The 21,502-nt window shown below is 35.5% G+C and overlaps 5 protein-coding genes across 5 annotated transcripts; 2 read left to right on the top strand and 3 right to left on the bottom strand.

Annotated features, from left to right (window-relative positions):
- Positions 1 to 3,216: 3,216 nt before the first annotated feature.
- Positions 3,217 to 4,756, bottom strand: LOC116163668 (zinc finger protein 2 homolog). Its single transcript, XM_031477728.1, has 3 exons — positions 4,577 to 4,756; positions 4,315 to 4,528; positions 3,217 to 4,153 (listed from the first exon to the last, which is right to left on the bottom strand). Exons 1-3 carry the CDS (start codon positions 4,727 to 4,729, stop codon positions 3,426 to 3,428), a joined length of 1,095 nt encoding a protein of 364 aa, XP_031333588.1. The 5' UTR covers positions 4,730 to 4,756; the 3' UTR covers positions 3,217 to 3,425.
- A 1,181-nt stretch (positions 4,757 to 5,937) lies between these two features.
- LOC116163948 (mutS protein homolog 5-like) lies at positions 5,938 to 8,988 on the top strand. The gene is made up of 12 exons (XM_031478075.1): positions 5,938 to 6,132; positions 6,176 to 6,416; positions 6,461 to 6,686; positions 6,738 to 6,911; positions 7,071 to 7,209; positions 7,253 to 7,315; positions 7,362 to 7,563; positions 7,609 to 7,799; positions 7,846 to 7,891; positions 7,940 to 8,078; positions 8,126 to 8,492; positions 8,536 to 8,988. The coding sequence occupies exons 1-12, from the start codon at positions 5,938 to 5,940 to the stop codon at positions 8,986 to 8,988; spliced, it is 2,436 nt and encodes an 811-aa protein (XP_031333935.1).
- Positions 8,989 to 12,903: 3,915 nt separating this feature from the next.
- On the bottom strand, positions 12,904 to 17,056 carry LOC116164408 (importin subunit alpha-1). Its single transcript, XM_031478585.1, has 7 exons — positions 16,915 to 17,056; positions 16,746 to 16,805; positions 16,528 to 16,696; positions 15,734 to 15,881; positions 15,428 to 15,683; positions 13,352 to 14,032; positions 12,904 to 13,297 (listed from the first exon to the last, which is right to left on the bottom strand). Exons 2-7 carry the CDS (start codon positions 16,800 to 16,802, stop codon positions 13,046 to 13,048), a joined length of 1,563 nt encoding a protein of 520 aa, XP_031334445.1. The 5' UTR covers positions 16,803 to 16,805; positions 16,915 to 17,056; the 3' UTR covers positions 12,904 to 13,045.
- Positions 17,057 to 18,619: 1,563 nt separating this feature from the next.
- On the bottom strand, positions 18,620 to 19,812 carry LOC116162802 (calcyclin-binding protein). Its single transcript, XM_031476518.1, has 5 exons — positions 19,631 to 19,812; positions 19,361 to 19,553; positions 19,092 to 19,298; positions 18,889 to 19,045; positions 18,620 to 18,843 (listed from the first exon to the last, which is right to left on the bottom strand). Exons 1-5 carry the CDS (start codon positions 19,637 to 19,639, stop codon positions 18,762 to 18,764), a joined length of 648 nt encoding a protein of 215 aa, XP_031332378.1. The 5' UTR covers positions 19,640 to 19,812; the 3' UTR covers positions 18,620 to 18,761.
- A 187-nt stretch (positions 19,813 to 19,999) lies between these two features.
- Positions 20,000 to 21,108, top strand: LOC116162803 (cytochrome c oxidase assembly protein COX16 homolog, mitochondrial). Its single transcript, XM_031476519.1, has 2 exons — positions 20,000 to 20,257; positions 20,306 to 21,108. Exons 1-2 carry the CDS (start codon positions 20,136 to 20,138, stop codon positions 20,484 to 20,486), a joined length of 303 nt encoding a protein of 100 aa, XP_031332379.1. The 5' UTR covers positions 20,000 to 20,135; the 3' UTR covers positions 20,487 to 21,108.
- Positions 21,109 to 21,502: the final 394 nt, after the last annotated feature.

Genomic DNA, 21,502 nt, shown 5'->3' with positions numbered 1-21,502 from the left:
AAGTGCGAGGAGATCGAAGGTTAAAATAAAATTTAAGTGAGGTTAGGTTAGCGTGCTAGTTAGGTTAGCTCAGAAATCTGGTATCAGGAGAATATAATGTGTGAGGAGATCGAAGGTTAAAATAAAATTTAAGTGAGGTTAGGTTAGCGTGCTAGTTAGGTTAGCTCAGAAATCTGGTATCAGGAGAATATAATGTGCGAGGAGATCGAAGGTTAAAATAAAAATTAAGTGAGGTTAGGTTAGCGTGCTAGTTAGGTTAGCTCAGAAATCTGGTATCAGGAGAATATAATGTGCGAGGAGATCGAAGGTTAAAATAAAATTTAAGTGAGGTTAGGTTAGCGTGCTAGTTAGGTTAGCTCAGAAATCTGGTATCAGGAGAATATAATGTGCGAGGAGATCGAAGGGTAAAATAAAATTTAAGTGAGGTTAGGTTAGCGTGCTAGTTAGGTTAGCTCAGAAATCTGGTATCAGGAGAATATAATGTGCGAGGAGATCGAAGGTTAAAATAAAATTTAAGTGAGGTTAGGTTAGCGTGCTAGTTAGGTTAGCTCAGAAATCTGGTATCAGGAGAATATAATGTGCGAGGAGATCGAAGATTAAAATAAAATTTAAGTGAGGTTAGGTTAGCGTGCTAGTTAGGTTAGCTCAGAAATCTTGTATCGTGATAACGTTCACCGAGTTGATTGAAGGTTAGGTTAGAGTCGTAGTTAGGTTAGGTCAGATTAGTTTGGGCGTTTTAAATTTTTACAAATCTTGAATCTAACCTAACTCACATGAAACTTAGCTCACCGATTTAAAATTCTTATTTATTGCGGCCGTACTCTTATGGCGATTTAACTCGTGTATTGCGAACAGATACTTTATTAAAATTTAAAATCGTCAAAAAGGTATACGTCCGTTTACCCGCCCTGTCCTTTGGCATTCCAAAATGCTATGACGCAAAGGAATAGGCTATAATAAAGGAGCGAAATGTTTAATTTTCGAGTTTCGTGGTGTACTCCTTTGACAGCGAAAGGCTCAAATCCCAAAATGTTTATAGCCTTGCCCGAGTTTTTAAAATAATCAAAGCAGAATACATTGTGCTGACATCTGTCTTTATTATTGGGGACTAACATTTTATCGCTAAATGCAGGACACTTTATTACCACCATTATTTTAGTTGGAACTTACACCTCAAAGATGTCGCCACACTAATTTTGTAATGTACTTTATGAAACTAACGTTAGATGTCAGAGCGCTGTTTTTAAAAACCATAGATATATTAAGTTTTAACCTCAAATGCATAATGAATGTTTGTTTATTTTTTAGTCAACAATTAAACTTTGTTATCATTCCTTTCTCGCTTACAGGTTTAAATTAGGGAACTGGATACTGGGAGTGACAGGAAAGCGGCAGACTCAACCTTTGCGGAATATGATACTGTTCGCTCTGGGTCGTGCAATCGAAGACATGTAGTTCTCGATGGATGAGAAACGTTAGCATTGAATTCAGACAACACAAATTGAAAAGGGAAATGTTTTGTAACCAAAACAGGAGGACACCGTGGAGAACTCGCAGAAAACCCATCTAATGCAATTCAAACTTCTCAAGGTTGAAATCGGAACGATTACAGGATTGCAGCAGCTGGCGATGGTGCGAAGCTATTCTTAAAAGAATTGAGCCTAGAGTTTATTTGATAGAACTACGGTTATAGAAGCGGTAGTGAAATTGGTAGCGAAATAAGGCAAAAGTGTTACACAGTTTGCAATCAAGAAAAATGCGTCATTTGTGCGATCTTCGTGTGAAAGTTGTTGTAAAACGGTTCAGTTTAATGTACCTGTTATTGAAATTGTTCTTCCAAGGGCTTTAAATAAACTCCTATGCATAAGAAGTTACGAATTGCAAAAATAAATGTTTTCTGTTCATTGAGCATGATGTGTTGCCTACAAACCAGGCTACACAAATATCGAGTGCCCATATTCAAATTAGGGATTTGCTTGAATCTCCCCAATCTGCCGTTTTTATTGAGGGTAAGGAGGGCCTCCACGAACGAATGGCCCAGGGCCCCGAAAAACTTAAAAACGGCACTGCATTTAAGGAATAATAAGTGCAACGTTGCTATTAATCGCATAAATTCAAATAAGATTTTAAAAGAAGGTGCGTACCTGGCGACATCTCAACTAGACTTCTAAAACTATAATTGATAGAAAGTGTATAGATTGCCATGGAGATGGCGCACTAACAAGTACTTATTGTATTTAATCTATCTATTCAAAAACCGTGCCTTTAAACTACAATTGCTCTACAGATCTTGCAAGACTCCGTTCATTTTGAACTGCCATTTATTCAGACTTCTCAATCTAAAGTTATAGACTAGAAACCAATTTCGAAAGAAAATTCAAAGAGCCGTAACTTTTGAACTAGTAGCCCAATCTTGGAACTGTTTGAAATTATGGATTCTACAGGCCACGTTCTATAAGAAAACTTTTTTCCGGCTCGATCTGAGACAATTTTTTTTTTCGGGCCTCAAAAAAGGCAGTGTATAACCTTCCTTTTTTCCAAAAATCGACTGCACCAAAATTTTTCGGGAAAACACTTTTTCTTATTCATTTTGGTACGTAGAATCCAAAATAATTCATACTTTTTCGATCAAATTTTTTCCGGGTCGATCTGAGACAATTTTTTTTCTGGCCCCAAAAAAAGGCAGTACTTTTAAGTTTCAAATTTCATAAAAATCCAATACAACTGAATACCGAACGATCCTGGAGTGAAACTTTTTGACTCGATAGTCTACGTAACTTAAAAACAATAGGGACCTTTCTTATATCCATAAGACCATGTGTACCAATTTTCAAAGCGATCGCACGTTTCTAAACAAGTTATCATGCACACGGACAAACGGAAGGTCAAAAATGGATCTGTTCCAAAATCGCTAGGATTAATTCCAGAAAGGCGTACGTGTCATGTGCACGACGCTTTAAAAACTGGTACACGTATTCTTAAGGATATAACTGGTATAAGAAAGGTCCTGGTAGGTACCTCCTATATAATAATAATAATACGCTTTTACTCCCCTTAAATTTTAAATTTTTAATGTATTTGAGTGACAAGTGTTTAATACTTTTTACTGTATTCGAATACCTTTGATTCGAATACATTCTAAAGTATTTGAATACTTATTTTTTAAAGTATTTGAATACTTTACAATGTATCTGTATCTAGTATTCGCTTGTGTGATTTTGAGTTTAAAACAAAACTTTATTTGGATAAATACTAGAGAAAATAAATGTTAACTGAAACTGAAAAAACATACAAACAAATAATGAATAAAACATTTTCTCTACCAAAATTGGTAGGTACATAAATATAACGATTTTGATATCTAGCAATGCGTTTGGAGCTTTTCCTACTGAAACTTGTAACATCTTTGACGTGTGTACCAAAATTCAGGTGACTTTGTGAACATTTTTTAAATGGGATCGAAGCGAATGGGCCTGTGTAAATTTTTTCGTGCACAACTGGCAATCGTAAGGTTTTTCTCCAGTGTGTGACTTCTGGTGTATCTTCAGTCCTTTGTATCTTGCAAAGCATTTACCACAAACTCCGCAAACGTGAGGTTTCTCGTTTGAATGTTTGAGTAGATGATACGATAATTCCGCTTTGGAGCAGGCGGAATAATCGCAATGGAGACAATGATAGTTTTTCACACCTTTGTGCCGTTTTATGTGCAGCTGTAAATGAGAGCTGGTTCTGGTAGCGTATGGGCAAATATTACACTTGTATGGTTTAACATTGTCGTGAATACGTTTATGCGTTCGTAAGCCAGTCGATTGAATGAAGGTTTTGCCACAGATATCGCAAACATATGGATGAACGCCGGTATGTATACGGATGTGTACTTTTAAATTTCCTTTATCATTAAATCTTCTTTCACAGAATGGACAGGCGTGATTCTTTATATTGTTGTGCCTTAGCATGTGAGCTTTAATGCCACTTCTACTCCTTTCTACACCGCAAATGGTGCACAACACTTTTGAATGATTTCTACTCTTGCTTGGAGGAACAACGTCCTCGTGTATTATTTCAAACACTGAACTATTTTCAAAGAAGTTTTCTTCAAGATTTTCAGTAAGTTCTTCAATTTTCACACACTCTTCTTTTATTTCTTCAGATTCTGTGGAATGATTTGAATGTAGCAGGTTTATTTTATGCTAAAGTATGTTAGTAAATCCAGTTCACCTGCAGCAAATAAAACGGTATCCAAACTATGCCACTTCCTGTGTTAATGCCAGTTGTATTGCTGCAGGTGAATAGTATTTGATCCCCTATAAGTACCTGTATCTAGCAAGGCATTTGTACTTTTCTTTTCGCTAGGTGCTGGTAAGAGATCCACATCCAAGCTTCGATCTAAATTGCCATCACATGCAACCAGTCCACATTTCTGGAAGATCGTATATGAAAGGTGACATCGTTTCTTAAATCCATATGCCGCAAAAGCTTGCAGCTTACAATTATTACATATTAAGTACGGACCATCGACATAGAAAACCTGTAAAAGATGCTCCCTAAAGTGTACAGTTTAAAGCGGGACACTCACATTGGCGTTTGTAACGTATTTTAGTAAATCGTAAAGAGAAATGGGAGAATGGTCATCAATTTCAACTTTTCTATCATTGGCTAGAGAAATCATGTTGGATTCCTCTGATAAGCAAACCCAACAAAGCTTATTAAAAAAATAAGTTTCTTCCATATTTTCCAGTCAAAATAAACATGAAGATAGCTACATACACAAACAAATCGGTCTTACTGAAATTAGCAACAAGATTTACATGTTGGACATATTATACAGGGTGTAGAAACGGTTTATTCCATGAAAATATTTAATCAATTAGCATATCCATAGATGGCAGAAATAGCAAAAAGGTGTTTTTTTGGATTTGTGTGTGCTACCTACAGTCTTAGATTCTTATACTATATTTTCTTGTTAAAGTAATCAGAAAAACGTATTGGAGAAGATATACAACTTTCTTTTTTCCTCGGTTTCGCCCCATAACTTTTGATATAGTCGTCCAATCTTAAAAATTGCGAAAGTTTTGAATTCTACAGACAAACATCTATGAGCCTTGGCTGAAACCCCGCCCACTCAAAAATAAAGGCAACATAAAATAAATATTCTTCACGTATTGTCATTTGTTGTAGTACTGAATTACGCCAATAGGAGTGACAGTACCAATAGTCTGAAGAGTTGTTATGAGCATAATGAGCAATGTTATAACTACTTCGAAATTCTTATATCAGGAGTAAACTGTAGACCTATTAGGAGGTTCATTTTCGTACTCGGTACGACATTTACGTTGAACTCTTATTGCTGACTTTGTTTCTTCCATCCAAAACACCCTGTTAAATCTGTTCTCCCAACTTCCACAGCTCCGTCTGATGGTCCCGATTTCATTAGATCGATTATCACTGAAAACCATCTTTTCAATTGAACGTCTTACCACTCCGCCTCGTCAACACCATCTCTTTGCTGGATCCAACGTATAGCAATTGTTCGATGCGTCTTTACAATTCCTTCAATTACTGCCACATGGTCATACAGATCAGGTTCCGCCACAGCTTAATCTGCATTCGTTTCCAGCCCATTTTCAATGCCTTTGTCCTCCAGTGCTACGTGCACGCGGAAATGCAATTGCTGAATTTACGATCCGTCGATAAGTACCAGTATTACAATCGGTCCCAGAGCGATAAGTTCAATTTTTGCAATGGTCACACTCACACCGAGTGTTCATCAATCGAAATGATGTGCTTACGCCGACTTCGACTTCAAAATTGATACCGAGAATTTGTGCGCACCATGTAAATAATCGGCCATTATTGTTATAGTACCTGCGCTCGTAACAGATGTCGCTTTTTTTTAAATTTAAACTCTTAAAAGAACTTTTGAAAAAATTGCTAAAAATGAATTCAAATTCGAATCAAACCCCTGAAACACTATTTTCAATTAGAAGAAATGAGAGTTCGTCAATTCGCAGTGACACTAGTGACCGAATCCTACCTGTAAATGAAGTCGACGAAGATCCATTTTGCGTTTTATGCATCTTATGGAAATCTGGTAAACTTGGTGCTGCATATTTTAGAAGCTCCGAACGTCAGGTGCGTATACTTTAATCACCATTTGTACTCATCTACCTTTTAGCTTTATGTTCTGCAAGAGGTGATGGACGTTGCACCGGAATTTGGAGTAACTCGCTCCCTGTTTCGTGAGGTGAATCCTAGTCATACTTTAACAACTGGTAATATAAGCGACATGTTTGTAAAGTGCATTATAAACATCTTAAAGGGTGACAATAATGAAGAAGATAACTCTAACAATTCTCACACTCTTCAAACAAACACTTTGCCTGCGAACATAACTTTACTTAATATTAAAGATTATTGTAAGTGAAATCGACAAATCTAATTGTATAAGTAGCAATTGCAGGCTTTGATAATTGTGAGCATAAAGCTTACAACGTTACCGTATCATCGGAACCTAAAGATTTAACAGTAACGCAGCAGGAAGTCTTTCGACATTCGTTGATTGGTTTTGATAGCAAAGTAACAGTGCACGCGTTGGGAGCGTTAATTAAATATTTGGAAAAAAATTGGTCACATATTAATACCAGCAATACGGAGTTAACATTTTTGCACATTAACAAAGTGTCCTTGTAAGTAGAGGTGAAGTTCTTTCATAATATTTTGTTAACATGAATTTGTAGGAATGATAGCGTTCTAATAGATCAAAATACTTTTAATAGTTTACAAATTTTTGATGTCAAAAGTCACGATTCCAATTTTAAACGGGGACTACAGTCTCATACCAGGGAGGGGTTTAGCATTTACAGACTTTTGTCACAGCATTGCATATCTAAAATTGGCTATCAGTGCTTAAGGTGAGAAACTCGCTGGTTATGACATCTTCAACTCATAATACTCACTCGGCAAACTAGAAAAACATTAACTGTTTATTATCACCAAGTAATAACTATTTTGCTTCATGGGTGTTGCCAATTTCACGAACATACATTTAGTAACAAATTATAATTTAACAGATCCATATTGGCTAATCCAACAAATAACGTAGACGAACTAAAAAAACGTTTGGATTTTATACAGTTTGCATTAGATGCTAAGAACCAGACACTAATCGAAAATCTTCAAGAAACTATCAAGAAAATTTCCGACCTTACTGTAAGTTCCCTTTTTTAAGCACTAAAGAAACATAAATTTGTAGTTTATCTTTCGTAAAATTCAGTATGCAAGAGGGAATGCTAGAGATTGGGAAACTCTTTATACGGTAAAATTTTACAGTAGTTCCTCTTAATAACAATTTAATTCTGTAGACAATTTACAACATGCTCTTCCTTCATGAACTCTGTACTCCTTATGTAAAATCTGTGGCAATATTTGCAACTTTAGACAGAGCAATAACCGCCAAGTTATATAATTTGCAAGCATCAATTAACAATGGGTTGGATTTTTCGCAAGGTAATAAACGTGTTCGGCCGTTGATTAAAATGGGACTGGATTCGGAGTTGGATAAAAGTGAGTAAGGATTTCCCATAGGAGAAATTAAAAAAATTATTGTAGAGGAATTACAAAAATGCGACATATCCAAAAATGCAACGGCCGCTGCACGTATTGTGCTAAACCAACTACCCCAATTCATTGACGGGTGCTCAGTCGTTTACATGCCGGAATTGGGCCATTTTGTTGTCATCAAAGAATGGGAGGCAAATTGCGACAAAAAAGAACTTGAGGAACACGGACTTCAGTTTGTGGTAAGAAATTTGTCGACTTCATTCGTCTTTGATCCGTACATTGCAGTTTGAACTTAATCAATCTTTGCACTACAAAAATGCTTTATGCACGGGTAAGTAAAAAACCTACTCCTCATAAATGATCATAAAACAAATTTTAGACATGGATAAACAATTGGGAAATATCTACTTGGAAATCTTGTTTCACGAAAATCGTATCATTCAACGCTTAACCGATTTTGTGCTTTCCAGTTTTAAAGAAATTCTGGAGCCATTGAAAATTATCGCTATGATTGATTGGTAAGATTATTTTTCTCAGCTATTAACGCGATGTTTTTTCTTTTTAGTTTGATTGGGATGTCACGGGTAAGTAAGGAGGGAGCTTACGTTCGCCCCTCAATTAATGAGAGTTCGATTATGGAAATTGAGGATGGCCGTCATCCACTGTTAGAATTGTTCTGTACTAATTTTGTACCAAACAGTTATTTCTCTGGTGGTGAATCTGGCAGGATGAAGATCATAACTGGTCCTAATGATAGCGGAAAAACTATTTTTTTGAAACAAATTGCGCTTATTGTTTACTTAGCTCACATAGGGTGTTATGTGCCAGTTAAAAAAGCCAACATCGGTATTATGAGTAGTATACATTCAAAGATCCACATCAATGAATCGGCGAGCGTCAGCCTTTCCGCATTCATGTTGGATTTAACCCAGGTAGTAAATCCTCGTTTAATATAAAACTTCGCTTATTTTTCAGATGTCTCAATCTCTACATAATGCGAAGAAAAACTCTTTGGTACTGATAGACGAATTTGGGCGTGGCACAACGGGGGATGACGGGTTTGCACTTTTCACCGGTGCTTTAAAATCTTTTGTCGAGATGGGAGATTTGTGTCCTCACGTGGTTGTGTGTACACACTTTCAACAAATGTCCAACTATTTATCGGGCAGCGATACTGTGTCGTTTTTAAAAATGGATTACGAGAAACGAGATTCCGACATTGTTTACCTTTACAAAGTTGTCGATGGTATTTCGAATAGTTTCGCCTTTGACGTCGCAAAAGCTGCAGGGCTCGACGAGAATATTATTTCTAGAGCTCGGGAATTTTACCAGTTACTGTGTGGCGACGGAGTTTCCTTGGTAGATGATAACCAATTTGAGCCAATTACATTTAATATCGGCGACATTAACATACCTGATTTGAATTAATTTTTGTTAAGTGTAGATTCGTTTGTAATAAAGTATATGTTCACTCTGCTTGGCTATGAATATTGAATCATGTAAACAACCATTCTGGATCTGTGTTGAATCGGACGCTCAATGTAACCCACCTACAAATGCTACACATTGATATTAGTCCAGTCATGGGACACTTTTTCCTTCGCGGTTTGTTATGAAGTACTTTAAAATTCTGGCTATAGAATTTTAATTTCCTAGCTTGAGCGATCAGTTTTTTTGTTTATTGGCAATTTTCCAAGATAACCCCTTGACGGATTTCAAATTAGGATATGTATACAGTGCTATTCATTAAAAAGTAGACATAGGGATTTACGTGTGTTTGTCTACTTTTAAATGAGAAAATCTCTTCTGAAGGGCACCTAATTTTATGCAACCAAAATAATTTCTTAAAACAAAAGATTTGGCTGTCAGAAGAGATTTTGTCATTTAAAATTAAAAGTAATAGACATAGGGAAAACAATACACGTAAGTCTCTAGGTCAGGGGTCGGCAACCTATTGAAACGGAAGAGCCAAAAGTTACAATTTGCAGTTTCCAGTTTTTAAAGGGCCACTAAAAATTTTCGAATCAATACTATACTATTTGGTCATATACCTACAGGGTTCTGCAACAGTGCATCCGTCTCTCCTAGATTATACCTGGTAAAAAATATTGAAAAAAAATCTAACGTGCAAACGTCAACTACAGATGGTTAATAATAATAATAATAAGACCCTACATAACTTCACCAGACTACCAGACACAGACACTAATCGTTACTTGATTTTAATCCGTGCGATTAGTTAACCAGGCTAGACCTGAGTTCTCCCAAGATACACCGACCATAATAATAATAATGTATATTTCATGGAAATGTAAACAATGTACTTACACTCGTCCAAAAAGAAAATAATGGGAAAATACAATAAAAACAAAACATCCAAACTATAGTTATTCAATTCACTGTTGCCCTAGAAACTCTTTTACGCTGTAAAATGCGAATTCTGTTAACATTTTTTTTACATTTAGTTTAAATTGTCGCGGTGATTTTATTACTTTAACATCATCAGATAAATGATTAAAAAGTTTTAAGGCAATAATTTCAGTGCTATTTTGAGATTTTCCCAATCTACAAAATGGTATCTTGAGCGAAAGCTTTTTTCTTGTATTATGGCTGTGCACTTTCGAAACTAGTGCATATTGTTCAAATTTGGATTTTACATAACACACACAGTCTAAAATAAACATGCATGGTACAGTTAGAATGCCTAGTGTAGAAAAAATATGCCTACACTCATCACGATAACCAATATTCACAATAATCCGAATAGCACGTCTTTGTAACTTGAAGGCATATTTTGACTGTGGACAATTTCCCCAAGCAATTATTGCATACGATAATATGCTAATGACATAGTGCATATGCGTTTAATACAACTAATTGAGAAACACTATTTACTAATTATCTACGTAATAGAAAAAGATTTCGGTTAAATTTAATAGATATCGACCTAATATGTACATTAAAAGATAATTTGGAGTCTAAATGTACACCCAGAAACTTCACAGATTCACTATCACTAACGTTATGAGTTTTTAGAGTCATAATCAGTTTTTCAGTTTTTGCTGCATTCATTGACAATTCATTTCTTATGCACCACGAATTTACTAATTTAAGATTGGCTTCAGAAGCATGAAGTGCAGTTTCCATATTATGGTCATGTGCCAGTAAAGTGGCGTCATCAGTGTAAAGTACGCAGGTGGTGCCTTTTAGTATTGATAACGGCATATCATTAATATATATATAAGGAAAAGTAAAGGCCCTAGTATGCTACCCTGTGGCACTCCTCTTACCACGGGAATTTTATCCGAGATTGTATTCTGTACACGCACACACTGAGATCTGCCACTAAGATACGATTTCATTAGTGTGATGCTTATTTCATCAAAGTTATATTTAGAGAGCTTTTCCAGTAGTATAGTATGAGAGACACAGTCAAACGCTCGTGACAGGTCAATAAAGGTAGCATGTGTTATAATTAATAGTGATTATTTGTCCAAGATGATCGGAAAAGTTGGTCGATATTACACGGGCATTAAAATTGTCTATTGAAAAATTTATAAAGATATTGTCAATGCAGTTATTATATCGCGTAGGGCATGAGATAGTTTGAACAAATCCAAAGGATGAAAATAAACCACACAAACTAACTGTTTTTGAATCATTGGTATTAAAAGGCACATTAAAATCTCCAGCAATAACAGTCTTAGATGCGTTACGTAAAGATGCAAGCGTTTTTTCAATGTTAGCCATAAAAATTTCAAAGTCACCACACGGTGCTCGATAGCACGTTATTATAGTTATATGAGAGTCCATCAGATAAACGCTTAAAATCTCGAAATGTTGTTCAACGCCCAATTTGTTGATTTGTGGTAGTAGTTTAAAACTTATATTATTTTTACCTAAGATTAGGACTCCGCCGTGGGTCAGTTTATTTCTGTGGTAGGCAGAATATGTTTGCCATCTTCCGAGTTGAAAGCCATTGGCTAATTCCGCTTCAGACAGCCAGTGTTCACATATACAAATCACATCAAAATCCTTGTCACTTAAAAAACTTTCCAGTAGTTCACATTTATTTCTTAAGCACTGAATGTTTAAATGAAATAATGTAAATTCGGTATTTAGGTGTTTGTATAGGGTTTTTGGATCCTCCATAAAAAATGGTTGACGCAAGTTCCAGATGGCCAAATTGTTGGCGTTAGAATCTGTTCTCGAGACTCAGGCAGTACAGACACTCTAAATGATGCATATGAATTTGGATATTTAGACTCAACTTGTTCAACAACGGGGTCGTTAATTGAAAGTTTTATTAAATGTTGTTTAATATCCTCAGGCTCTGTATTTGGGTGAAAGCGAGATACATGAAAATGCATTCTTTTTACTTTGCTCGTGCCCGTAATTAAGGTTTTTGAGCGAGTATTTCGTCTATTTTTTTGTTTCTGCCATTCATCAGTAGCTTGTATATCGACCTTTGTAGGTACATCACTCGTTATTGAAGTTTTATTTTCTGAGAGGTCACTATTTATATGTATTATCTTGTTTAAGACCGGTGACTGTTTGCGTATCTACAGAAATTTATTGATTTATGTTGTGTATCACTATAATTTTAATTTGTATGCAAAATGCCTTGTAGCGTTAATAAAATTATTATTTATTTAAATTATTTTTGAATGTACAGGGTGTCCCATTTTTACGGTGTCAATAAATAAATGATTCTTTAAATAGAACATCCTAAATATTTGTACTTGTTTCAATTTCAATTGTTCAAATTTTCACCACCCACTATTTTATTTCGCTATTCGATTGTGTTTTGTGTCCTTTTCAATTTTTATACGAGGTGCCCTGTGCTTAAAGTTCATAATTTTTAGGTTATGCAAGTTTTTAATTAATTACATGTATATACATAGGAGTAGGCTGTGATAATAAAAAGACAAAAAAGTGTCACAAATTAGAGTAATTATGTGCTGCAAGTGTACTTTCAATATCGTATTAAAATAAAATTCATTAACATGAATTTCGAAAAATTGTACTAATTTTTTTTAGATAAATGCAGGGAGCCACAACTTTACATCAAAAGAGCCGCAGGTTGCAGACCCCTGCCCTAGGTATACTTCTTAATAAATAGCACTGTATGTACATATATATTTGCTATACACAAACAAAGAATTAGAAACTTTTTTTTCTCAATTGTCACGGCCATCTGGTCGCCTGTGGCTTTCGCCCCGCCTAAAACTGGCCCTGATTCTTTGCACTAAGAATTTTAACTAATTTTAATACAGCCGGTCAGCAAATCGTGTTTGCATACACAAATAAGAGTAGGTATTGGATCAGATTGACAGGAATGAGTAATTATCAAATTTGTATTAAACGTAAAAAAATGACATTAGAAATAGGCGTAATTACAAATTAAAACAGTTAAATGTAAAAGGAACTAAAATTACTGTTCTCCATTTTGGAAGTTATGGCAGCCTTAACATAAATACAAAGCCTAAAAACTAAATCCACCATTTGGAACGTTGGAAGAAGTATCCGGATTGAACAACAGGTGTCCTTCTGCATCGACACCAACCTCGGGCATATTATCAACTTGAGTCATCGTAAAGTAATTCTCAATAATGGATAGGGCCTTTTCATACACCTGCTCATTTTCGTGTGCTTGCAACGCCTCCATTAAATCCAAACCGCCACATTCTTCAATCATAATTGCAACCTTTTCTACCTCCCCAAGCTTATTGGCGGCCTGTAACAGTACTAAACTAGTAAACCATTTTTACCCCAAGAATGGGACACTTACATTAAGAATGTTTGTCAATCCATCTAACGCAACGACGACAGTCTTCCAATCTTTCGAATTTAATAAATTACACATGGGCTTAAGAACACCCATCTCTACTAATTTCCCAAGCTGTGCAATACTGCCGCCGCTCGTGTAATTTGTAACTGCCCATGCCGCTTCCTTTTGAGATTTGAAATCGCCAGTTTGCAACACAACCAATAACGGACGCATGATATCGGCATCAAGAACTTTTTGAATTTGATCAGAATTTCCTGCGGTAATATTCGAGACCGTCCACGCGGCTTCTTTAACAATGTTCAGACGAGGATGTTCCAATAAACGACCCAAAACGCTCAGAACGCCCGCGTTTAGTACAGCATCGGTTTGATTGTCGTTACCGGTCACAATGTTACCAACCGCTCTCAATGCGGGCGTTAGCACATTAATTTCTACATTCGATAGGAGTTCGACCAATCGAACGACTAACCCTGTTTCGAGTACTGTTTGAATTTTATCGTTACTGCCATCGGTTAAGTAGCTCAAAGCCCAACATGTGTCGGCCAAGACATCTCGATCGTTGTAATGGAGGAGTTTTGCTAAAAGCGGCAGGGCGGGTCTCACATGTTCAAAATCGGGAGGTGGGTTTTTATTTCGACACAAATTTGAGATGGCCCACACAATGTTACGCATCAAAGTGACCTTTAAGAGATGTACTATGTAAAGCACCCGAATATCAATATCCTTTAATAAACAAATCCAATAAAGGGCGTACATTGCTTGCACCTCTTCAAATAATCGAGACCCCCCATGTTGGAGCTCGAAAAAAATTCAATATAAAAAAATGATTATTTTTTACAGCAACTTTCCAAAAAAAAATGAACCCTAAGCGGTTAACGAACAAATGTTGAGCCTTTTGAAAGTGTAAATCCGAAATGAAACATTTTGATCTTTAGTTTATTAGGAAAAGTTTTTGTTTTGGTTACCTTTACCACTCAATGTTTATGACACCCTGTATAGAGCTTATAGGTTAGAAATTTGTCACACATATTTCTTTTATTTCCATCCAAGGCACTCTCTAAAAGATTGGGTAATTATCTTAAAACTACGGCCTAAAAGTGTTCCAATACTATTCTGTTAAACAATGCAGAAATGAGTTTTATTAGATTCTTATGAAAACTAAACAGGGTTGCCCAACTTCAAGAGGCCACTTTAAAAAAAATACAAGATGGAGAGCCCCATTATAACATCTTTGTATGCAACTTTATCAGTGATATTTTATTTATTTTTTTTTTATCTTACTATCCATGTAAGATATAAAAAGGTAAAAATGGCCCTTTTTAGATATTTTTACGTAGAATCCAGTGGCGTAGTAAAAAAACTTTTTGGACCGTTTCTGAAATTTGACCCAAAGTTATTATTTTTTAAATGCAACACTCTGTATATCTTTACGTCAATTTCTTGCATTATTTTTCCTGATTACATTGATGTATGGCAACCTATATTTTTTAATATAATTATATTACATCATATTTTTTAAATTTTTGAAATGACATTTCTACTGTTAGTCATTTTTATTGATTAATTGGTGTTAGTTACCATGGATACAATAAACAAAATAAAATCTCCATGAATCCATGGCTTACTATTTAAAAATTGTAAAAAAAAAAAGGTTTTTATTTTTTGTTCAAAACTAAAAGTTAAAAAACGTATGTTGTGGTACATCAATGTAAACAGGAAAAAGAATGAAAAAAAATTAGCGCTAAGATATACAGGGTGTTGCATTTAAAAAATATCAACTTTGGGTCAAATCTCAGATACTGTGGTCCAAAAAATTGGGTGGTAAAATACGATAACATCCCAAACGTCAAAAAACTGGTACATGGTCGCGAAAATCGTAAGTCTCTATCTTTAAAAACAGCCTGTACTAAAAAAATACACGTGATTGGAGAGGGAGGGTTAGTCCAGGGAGGAGAGGGCGTTTAAAGTTACAAAAATATCACCACGTGATTAATGATGACCCCTACATAAATAAACATGCGAATGCTTTTTGACATTGGATGCCCTTTATTGGTATTGCTTTATCAAACCACTTACCGATGTGTCGGGTTGCACCAACTTCAATAAATCGATCATAATCCCGCTATCAAGTACCAAATCACGTTTCTGAGGCCCGTCACCTGCGATATTACCCAGCGCCCAAACAGCTTGCTCGGCGACATCGCTACGGGGTGACGCGAGTAACGCTTGCAATTTTGGAATGGCGCCCTCCTGAACGACAGCCTCCGTTTGCTCTGATGTTCCGGATGCTATGTTCGTAAGTGCCCAGCACGCCTCAAACTGAAGTAGCGGACTGAAAGCAAAACAGTGAGAAAACGTATCAAAAGAAACTGCGCGTTCTACTTATGGAAGTGTGATAAGAATTCGACAAATTTAGGAACCACTCCAGATCGTATCATGTGATCAATGGGTGGATTCTTCTCACGACTTAATGCTTTGCGACATGCCTGGGTAGCTTTAAACTGTATTTCTTCATCGGGACTCATTAATCCTGGAAGACAGAACAAATTAGTCTAAAATGATTGCTTTTACTAAGGCGCTGTCTACCCCATAAAAAAATGTACTGTTCTGTATATTGTATGGACTGGTAGGGCCTCACTATTTCTTTTCCCACAAGAAGATTGATTTATTCTGACCCTTCTAAAAGTAAATCAGGCACACAAGGATAATTGTGACCCTCGACAGCTTGATATGTTATGAAACTCAAACCAAAATCCAGTATTCAAACATCTTAAACCTCAAAAAATACCCTCACACAACCCATACAATTCAAATTTAAATCTCAAATTGCAAAAACCGAGGCTAAACCTTTTAGAGTCTGCATTTTTTAAATGTTTTGTTGTACGAATTTGAGTTTAAATTCACCAATCTCATGGCACTGCAGCAGAAAATCTATCTTTAGGAATTAAAAATTCAAACCCAAACATTTAAAATTCGAAATTTGAATTTTTTTACTGCTCTATTGAAAGGGAATCGACTCCTTCCAAAAATATACATGTATTGGTCTAACTCTTATCTTCTGAATGCTGTAGTCCCTATGGATTAAGGAAATCAAGGGATGTACCGCATCGTGGCTTTAAGTAAAAAAGTACATGTATTGCCAGAAGTGGAGACCCCCTCAGATTTTGCAATATTACCGAACAAAATTTCATCAGATGTCATGGCAACCGGTGATGGTAAGTTGCTATCGTGTAGTGGCGATGTGGCTTCTTCTTTATCAGAAATATTTCGTCGTTTGAGTAGTTGGTCATCTTTTCTCGCTTTCCTCAATTCGATGGTTTGACCGATACGTCTGCGACGCATTTCCTAAACGCGATCATTAGAACACAATAGCAGTACAACCCCCAACACTCACCTCAGTGTCCTTCCCCTTATTTTTGAAGGAACGAATTCTACTCTCTGCATCTGCCATTTTCTACAAAATGAAGAAGAAAATGTGCAAATTACAATGTAGTTCACGTGAAAAATAGGTTATGAAGACAAGAAGAAGAAAAGATTAATTTTGAAAGACTTCTAATAATTACCCGATTATTTTAAAATTGCAAAAACTTAACACGAAACTCGAAACGTAACTTGAAGCAACGAAAATTAACAGCGGAAATAAAGAACCGTTAAAACTTCTGTCACAAACAAGATGAATTCTAATTTAAGCACACCAATAGTCTTCTTCCTCCGACCTTTGTTTCTATTGGCTGAAAATACGAGGGAAATTTAAATTAAAAATAGAAAAGTCAAAATAAAAAAGTGGCTCGTTTTTGGTTTCATTACATAAACAAGCAAACGTGTCAATTATATTATTATACCTAAAATGAAAAATTATCGTAGGTATGCATTACTGAAGTTTGACACCAGTTTCAATTTTAAATGTCATTATTAAGATAAAAGCAGCAATTGTTTTTTACTTTCCTCACTAGAGAGGAAAATCACATTTTCTTCACTCTTTTTAGAAACGAAAGTAGTTAGTTGTTTCTAAAGTAGTTTCAGAATAAAGAGTATTCCCTACCTCACCTAGGCTTCTCTTGTGTTACGTACCTACACATACTCTCTTTTCAAAAATGATGGTGTATAAGTGCTAAGAACTAAGATTTTGGGCTAGAATGTACTTACAAGAAAGGTGGTAACCCTCACTGCTACACTGGGGATTTTTATCATGTTCGCCTCCTTATAATTCTGCGCCTCGACTCCATTAACCTATTCATTTAGAGGTATACCTACGAGTAAATACACGTCAACGTATACATACCCCCTAGCTTTGGGCCGACGGCCAATTCTCAAGTACGTACCATATGTGCTACAGGTACGTACAAATTAAACTTACTTATTACTTACACTCTGAGGACTGATTTTTACGTGTGTTGTAGGGAATATTATAAACAATTAGAAATTAAAACTCCCAGGACCTAACTGTCGGCAGTATCATATTGCCAGACACTTTAAATATCAAAAGCACAATATAAAGGATATACTGTGCTTATAGGTTTGGTCCCTATGATTGGTCTCACTGGCAGCATACAAAATATATTAAAATAGCCCTCTAAAATATCATAGGAAAAAATTAAGTCTGGAGACTGTGTGAGTGAGAACAATTTTCACACAGGTATCTGTAGCACCTGGTACCTAAGAATTGAACGTCGGTCCAAGCTAGGGGGTATTCTGTACGTTCATTGTACACAAAAATACTACTCCACTGTATATTTTGTGCATAAAAAAAAAAATAAGTAAGGTCTGGGGACCCTTGGACTACTTATTTCAAAGGCCTAAATGCGTGATTAAGTTGATCTAGAGTGTACTTTGGTAGTGTTGGCGTTTTAGAAATGTCAATAAAATTACAGTAACAAAAAATTCCAATGGCAGAAGACAATATACCTTATGATGATCCGTCATTAAAAGGAATAAGTAGGTATTTAAATAACTGTACAATTAAAGGACGTGCCAATGTAATTATTTCCATGCATGTGAAATTTGGGTAAACTAATTTTGATTAAATTTCAGGTAGCAATAGTAACTTATGTAGGATTAGCAATAGCATATGTATACCACAAGTTGAAAAAAAGAGCATCCTCCAAGGCATAGTGTAATGACGTCGCATACTAAACTGGATTCTATACAATAACATTCACAAGTATTCTACACTGTGGCTATTGTTAAAATCTGTAGGTTCAACCTCAAAAATAAATTACTAAGTTATATTTTATGTTAAAATCAGCCTTTGAAAGTAAATGCTTAAAATACTATTACATTATGAAATTTATTTACTTCCCAACATACTTGGGCAAATTTACAGAAATTGTTACAACGTAAAGAGTAATAATAATTTTCATTCGAAATATAATCTAGTTAATACATTATAAGATGGTGACAATATAATGAATTACAATGCACCTTTCTTGGTCTGACTCTCATGCATCGCTTTGGCGATTGTGCGCTTCATCTCATCGTCCCCTTGTTCGTACCTACAACAATGTGTCAGTGTCAACAAGTGGATAAACGCAACTTACATGTTTTTCATTAGACTCATTAAACCCTCTGAAGGGTCAGCTGAAGCATCAGGATTTGGGGTTGATAATTTCTTTGCATCGCTTGCACGTTTTTCAATTTCCGTGACAAACTCCCAATTCTTTTGTTCAACCTTGGCCGCATTAATAATTATTGTATCTGAAATGTTTATAATTATAAAAACACAAGCAACAAGTTGAATTACCAGATTTAACTCTCCACACACTGTCAGCGGGATTAATTTGCATCAGAAGATGATTTATTGTAAATAGATAATCTTTGCCTTCCAAGTCTTTCACGCTTAATTCTAAACTTTTCGCGGTAAAACTGCAAGTAATATTTTCAGCAGGAATGTTTTGAACGTTTTTTAACGTAACATAAAACTTAACAAACTTTGATGTTTGATCCCAAGCTATAAGTAAATGAAATTGTAGTGCTAATTATTACATTAGTTTAGTCTCGAGTTTAGTTTACCGTAGTTCGTCAATTTTACTTGATATCGTTTGATGACTGCAGGCTTAGTTACTTTCTCAGTGTTTTGAATTTCAGCTTGAAGTCGGCCGAGTTCCGCCTGTTGTCTGTTTAGCTCTACTGTAAGTATATTCTTTATTCGTTGCCTTTTTGCTTGTTTTTGCAACAATTCTAATTCGGCTACATCTTGCATAAGCTGAAACACCATAATAAAGATAATGGTCAGCGTGTGGGATAGAGATGTAAAAAGAAAAATAGCACACAAACACATACCTCTTCCATTTTCGTCTATCTATTAAGTTCTTCTATTAAATCTTTCCTTTGCTTTCTTCAGTGCTTCTTAAGATGAAGGGATAGAATCAAAAGACTTGAGGCCTAAAATCCTAAATCACGAAAAGGGGAACTTTTGAGATTTGAGGTTATAACTTATAAGCAGAAGGAAGAGCCACAGCCACAAACTATCAAGGTGGGAGAGCTTGCGTCTAGAACTAAATGTGATTCCTCTTACAGCCATTTAAAAATTTATCATCTTCTAATTGGCTAACGGACAGATGGAAACATATTACGGAGACTCACCTTTAGACAAAAACGTGAGATCTCACGAAAAATCGTGAGACCTCGCAACCCTGGCACTTTAAAATAAACACATGACAATCTTTATAACCTCACTTTTTATTACCAATAATCTTACATAAGGCTATATGCATAATTGTTTATTGTAATTCGTATTTAAAGACCAAATGTATAAAATCGACTGGTCCTTAAAAGTATACAAATAATGTTTTCGTCAGGTGACACATTAACAAAGATACTGAATCGAAGATTTGTAAAGATTGGTCTACCCCTTCTCGTACTTGTAGTAGGTGGTTCTTTTTACTTAGAGCAGTTTTCACAGCTACGGTTTGTATGTGGGCTTCTCTGATTAGGGCATTAATTTAACGCTTGTAGCTACACATTTGGCAAGAAGAACAGCGCGATAGATCGCGAAGAGTTGAAAAGACTGGGGTTTAAGTTGAAAAAACCAGAAGAAATAACCTTAGAAGCGGAATATGAAAAGCTCAAATCGTTGGATATTGACAGTTGGAGCCAGAAACGTATACCAAGGCCGTGGGATGAAACCGCCGAATAAATTTTGATTTTCAATTTAATTAAAATGTCAGCGGAATGCGAAGATGTCATTCCCGCAACTCCACCACCGAATAAAAAAAAACCGTGTTATACTAAGGGACATTTATTGAAATTTGCGATTGAGCCACAAGTAAGGCATAACGTTTGTACGGCTGTAAGAAAATGCTATAAACCTCCGTTTGTGTTTCACGAAATTGTCGATATAATCAATTTCGACGGATTTCGTCAGCCCGTTAACCAAAACATTAAAACCCTTGGCGTTTTCAAGCAGAACAAATTAATCGACCACAGATGTAGCATTTTCAAAAGTGACAGTCTGTCTGTTAAATTAAAATTCCTTGTAAATGCTCCCCAGCCAAATCAAACGGTAGAAGTTTATGGTTATTTATCTCCTCAGAAGGAGATTGTTGTTAAATTTTGGACTCAAGTTGTCGGAGATGTTCAACGGTACTGGACTAATTTAAAATTGCAAAAAGCTCAATATACACCTCTGTGTTACAAGGAGGTTGAGTGTGTCGAATCAAGTGTGCCAGTGGTGCCTGAATATTTTGATGAAGACGATAATAGTTATTTAATTAACAATGTAAATTGTATTGAAGAAATGATTAAAGGTCTTGAAAATTTTATGTGTTTTGGTGGGAATTGATCTAGGGCATCTAGGGAATTTTGTTTCTTTATTAATAATGATCCCTTGTTCAAAAGAAGAAAGTAAGTTCTTTATTTATAAACTGCTTCTTTGCATCATTCAGATGGAGTGAAGAAAGCTTGTTCTTGTGTTGAATAAATGGCCATTGTTTATCTTCTTTTGGTGTTACAAAAACTAGTAAAAATGTGCATAGTTAATTTGGGGGGGAGGTGCAATTTTTGAATTTTTCGGCTTTTATATTGACATCCTTTTCTATTGCCTAAATAACATAACATTTTGTTCTATTTATATTTATGAAATTAACTGGATAATTAATACTTTAGTAAATTTATTAAGTGGCAGAGCAGAATGATGCAAGCTTTATATAGGGG

This window comes from Photinus pyralis, unplaced genomic scaffold, assembly GCF_008802855.1.
Source record: "Photinus pyralis isolate 1611_PpyrPB1 unplaced genomic scaffold, Ppyr1.3 Ppyr1.4_LG2, whole genome shotgun sequence".
In the NCBI taxonomy this organism is placed as follows: domain Eukaryota; kingdom Metazoa; phylum Arthropoda; class Insecta; order Coleoptera; family Lampyridae; genus Photinus; species Photinus pyralis.
Note: the sequence above shows the minus strand (reverse complement) of the source record. Positions and strands in the feature narration are given on the sequence as shown.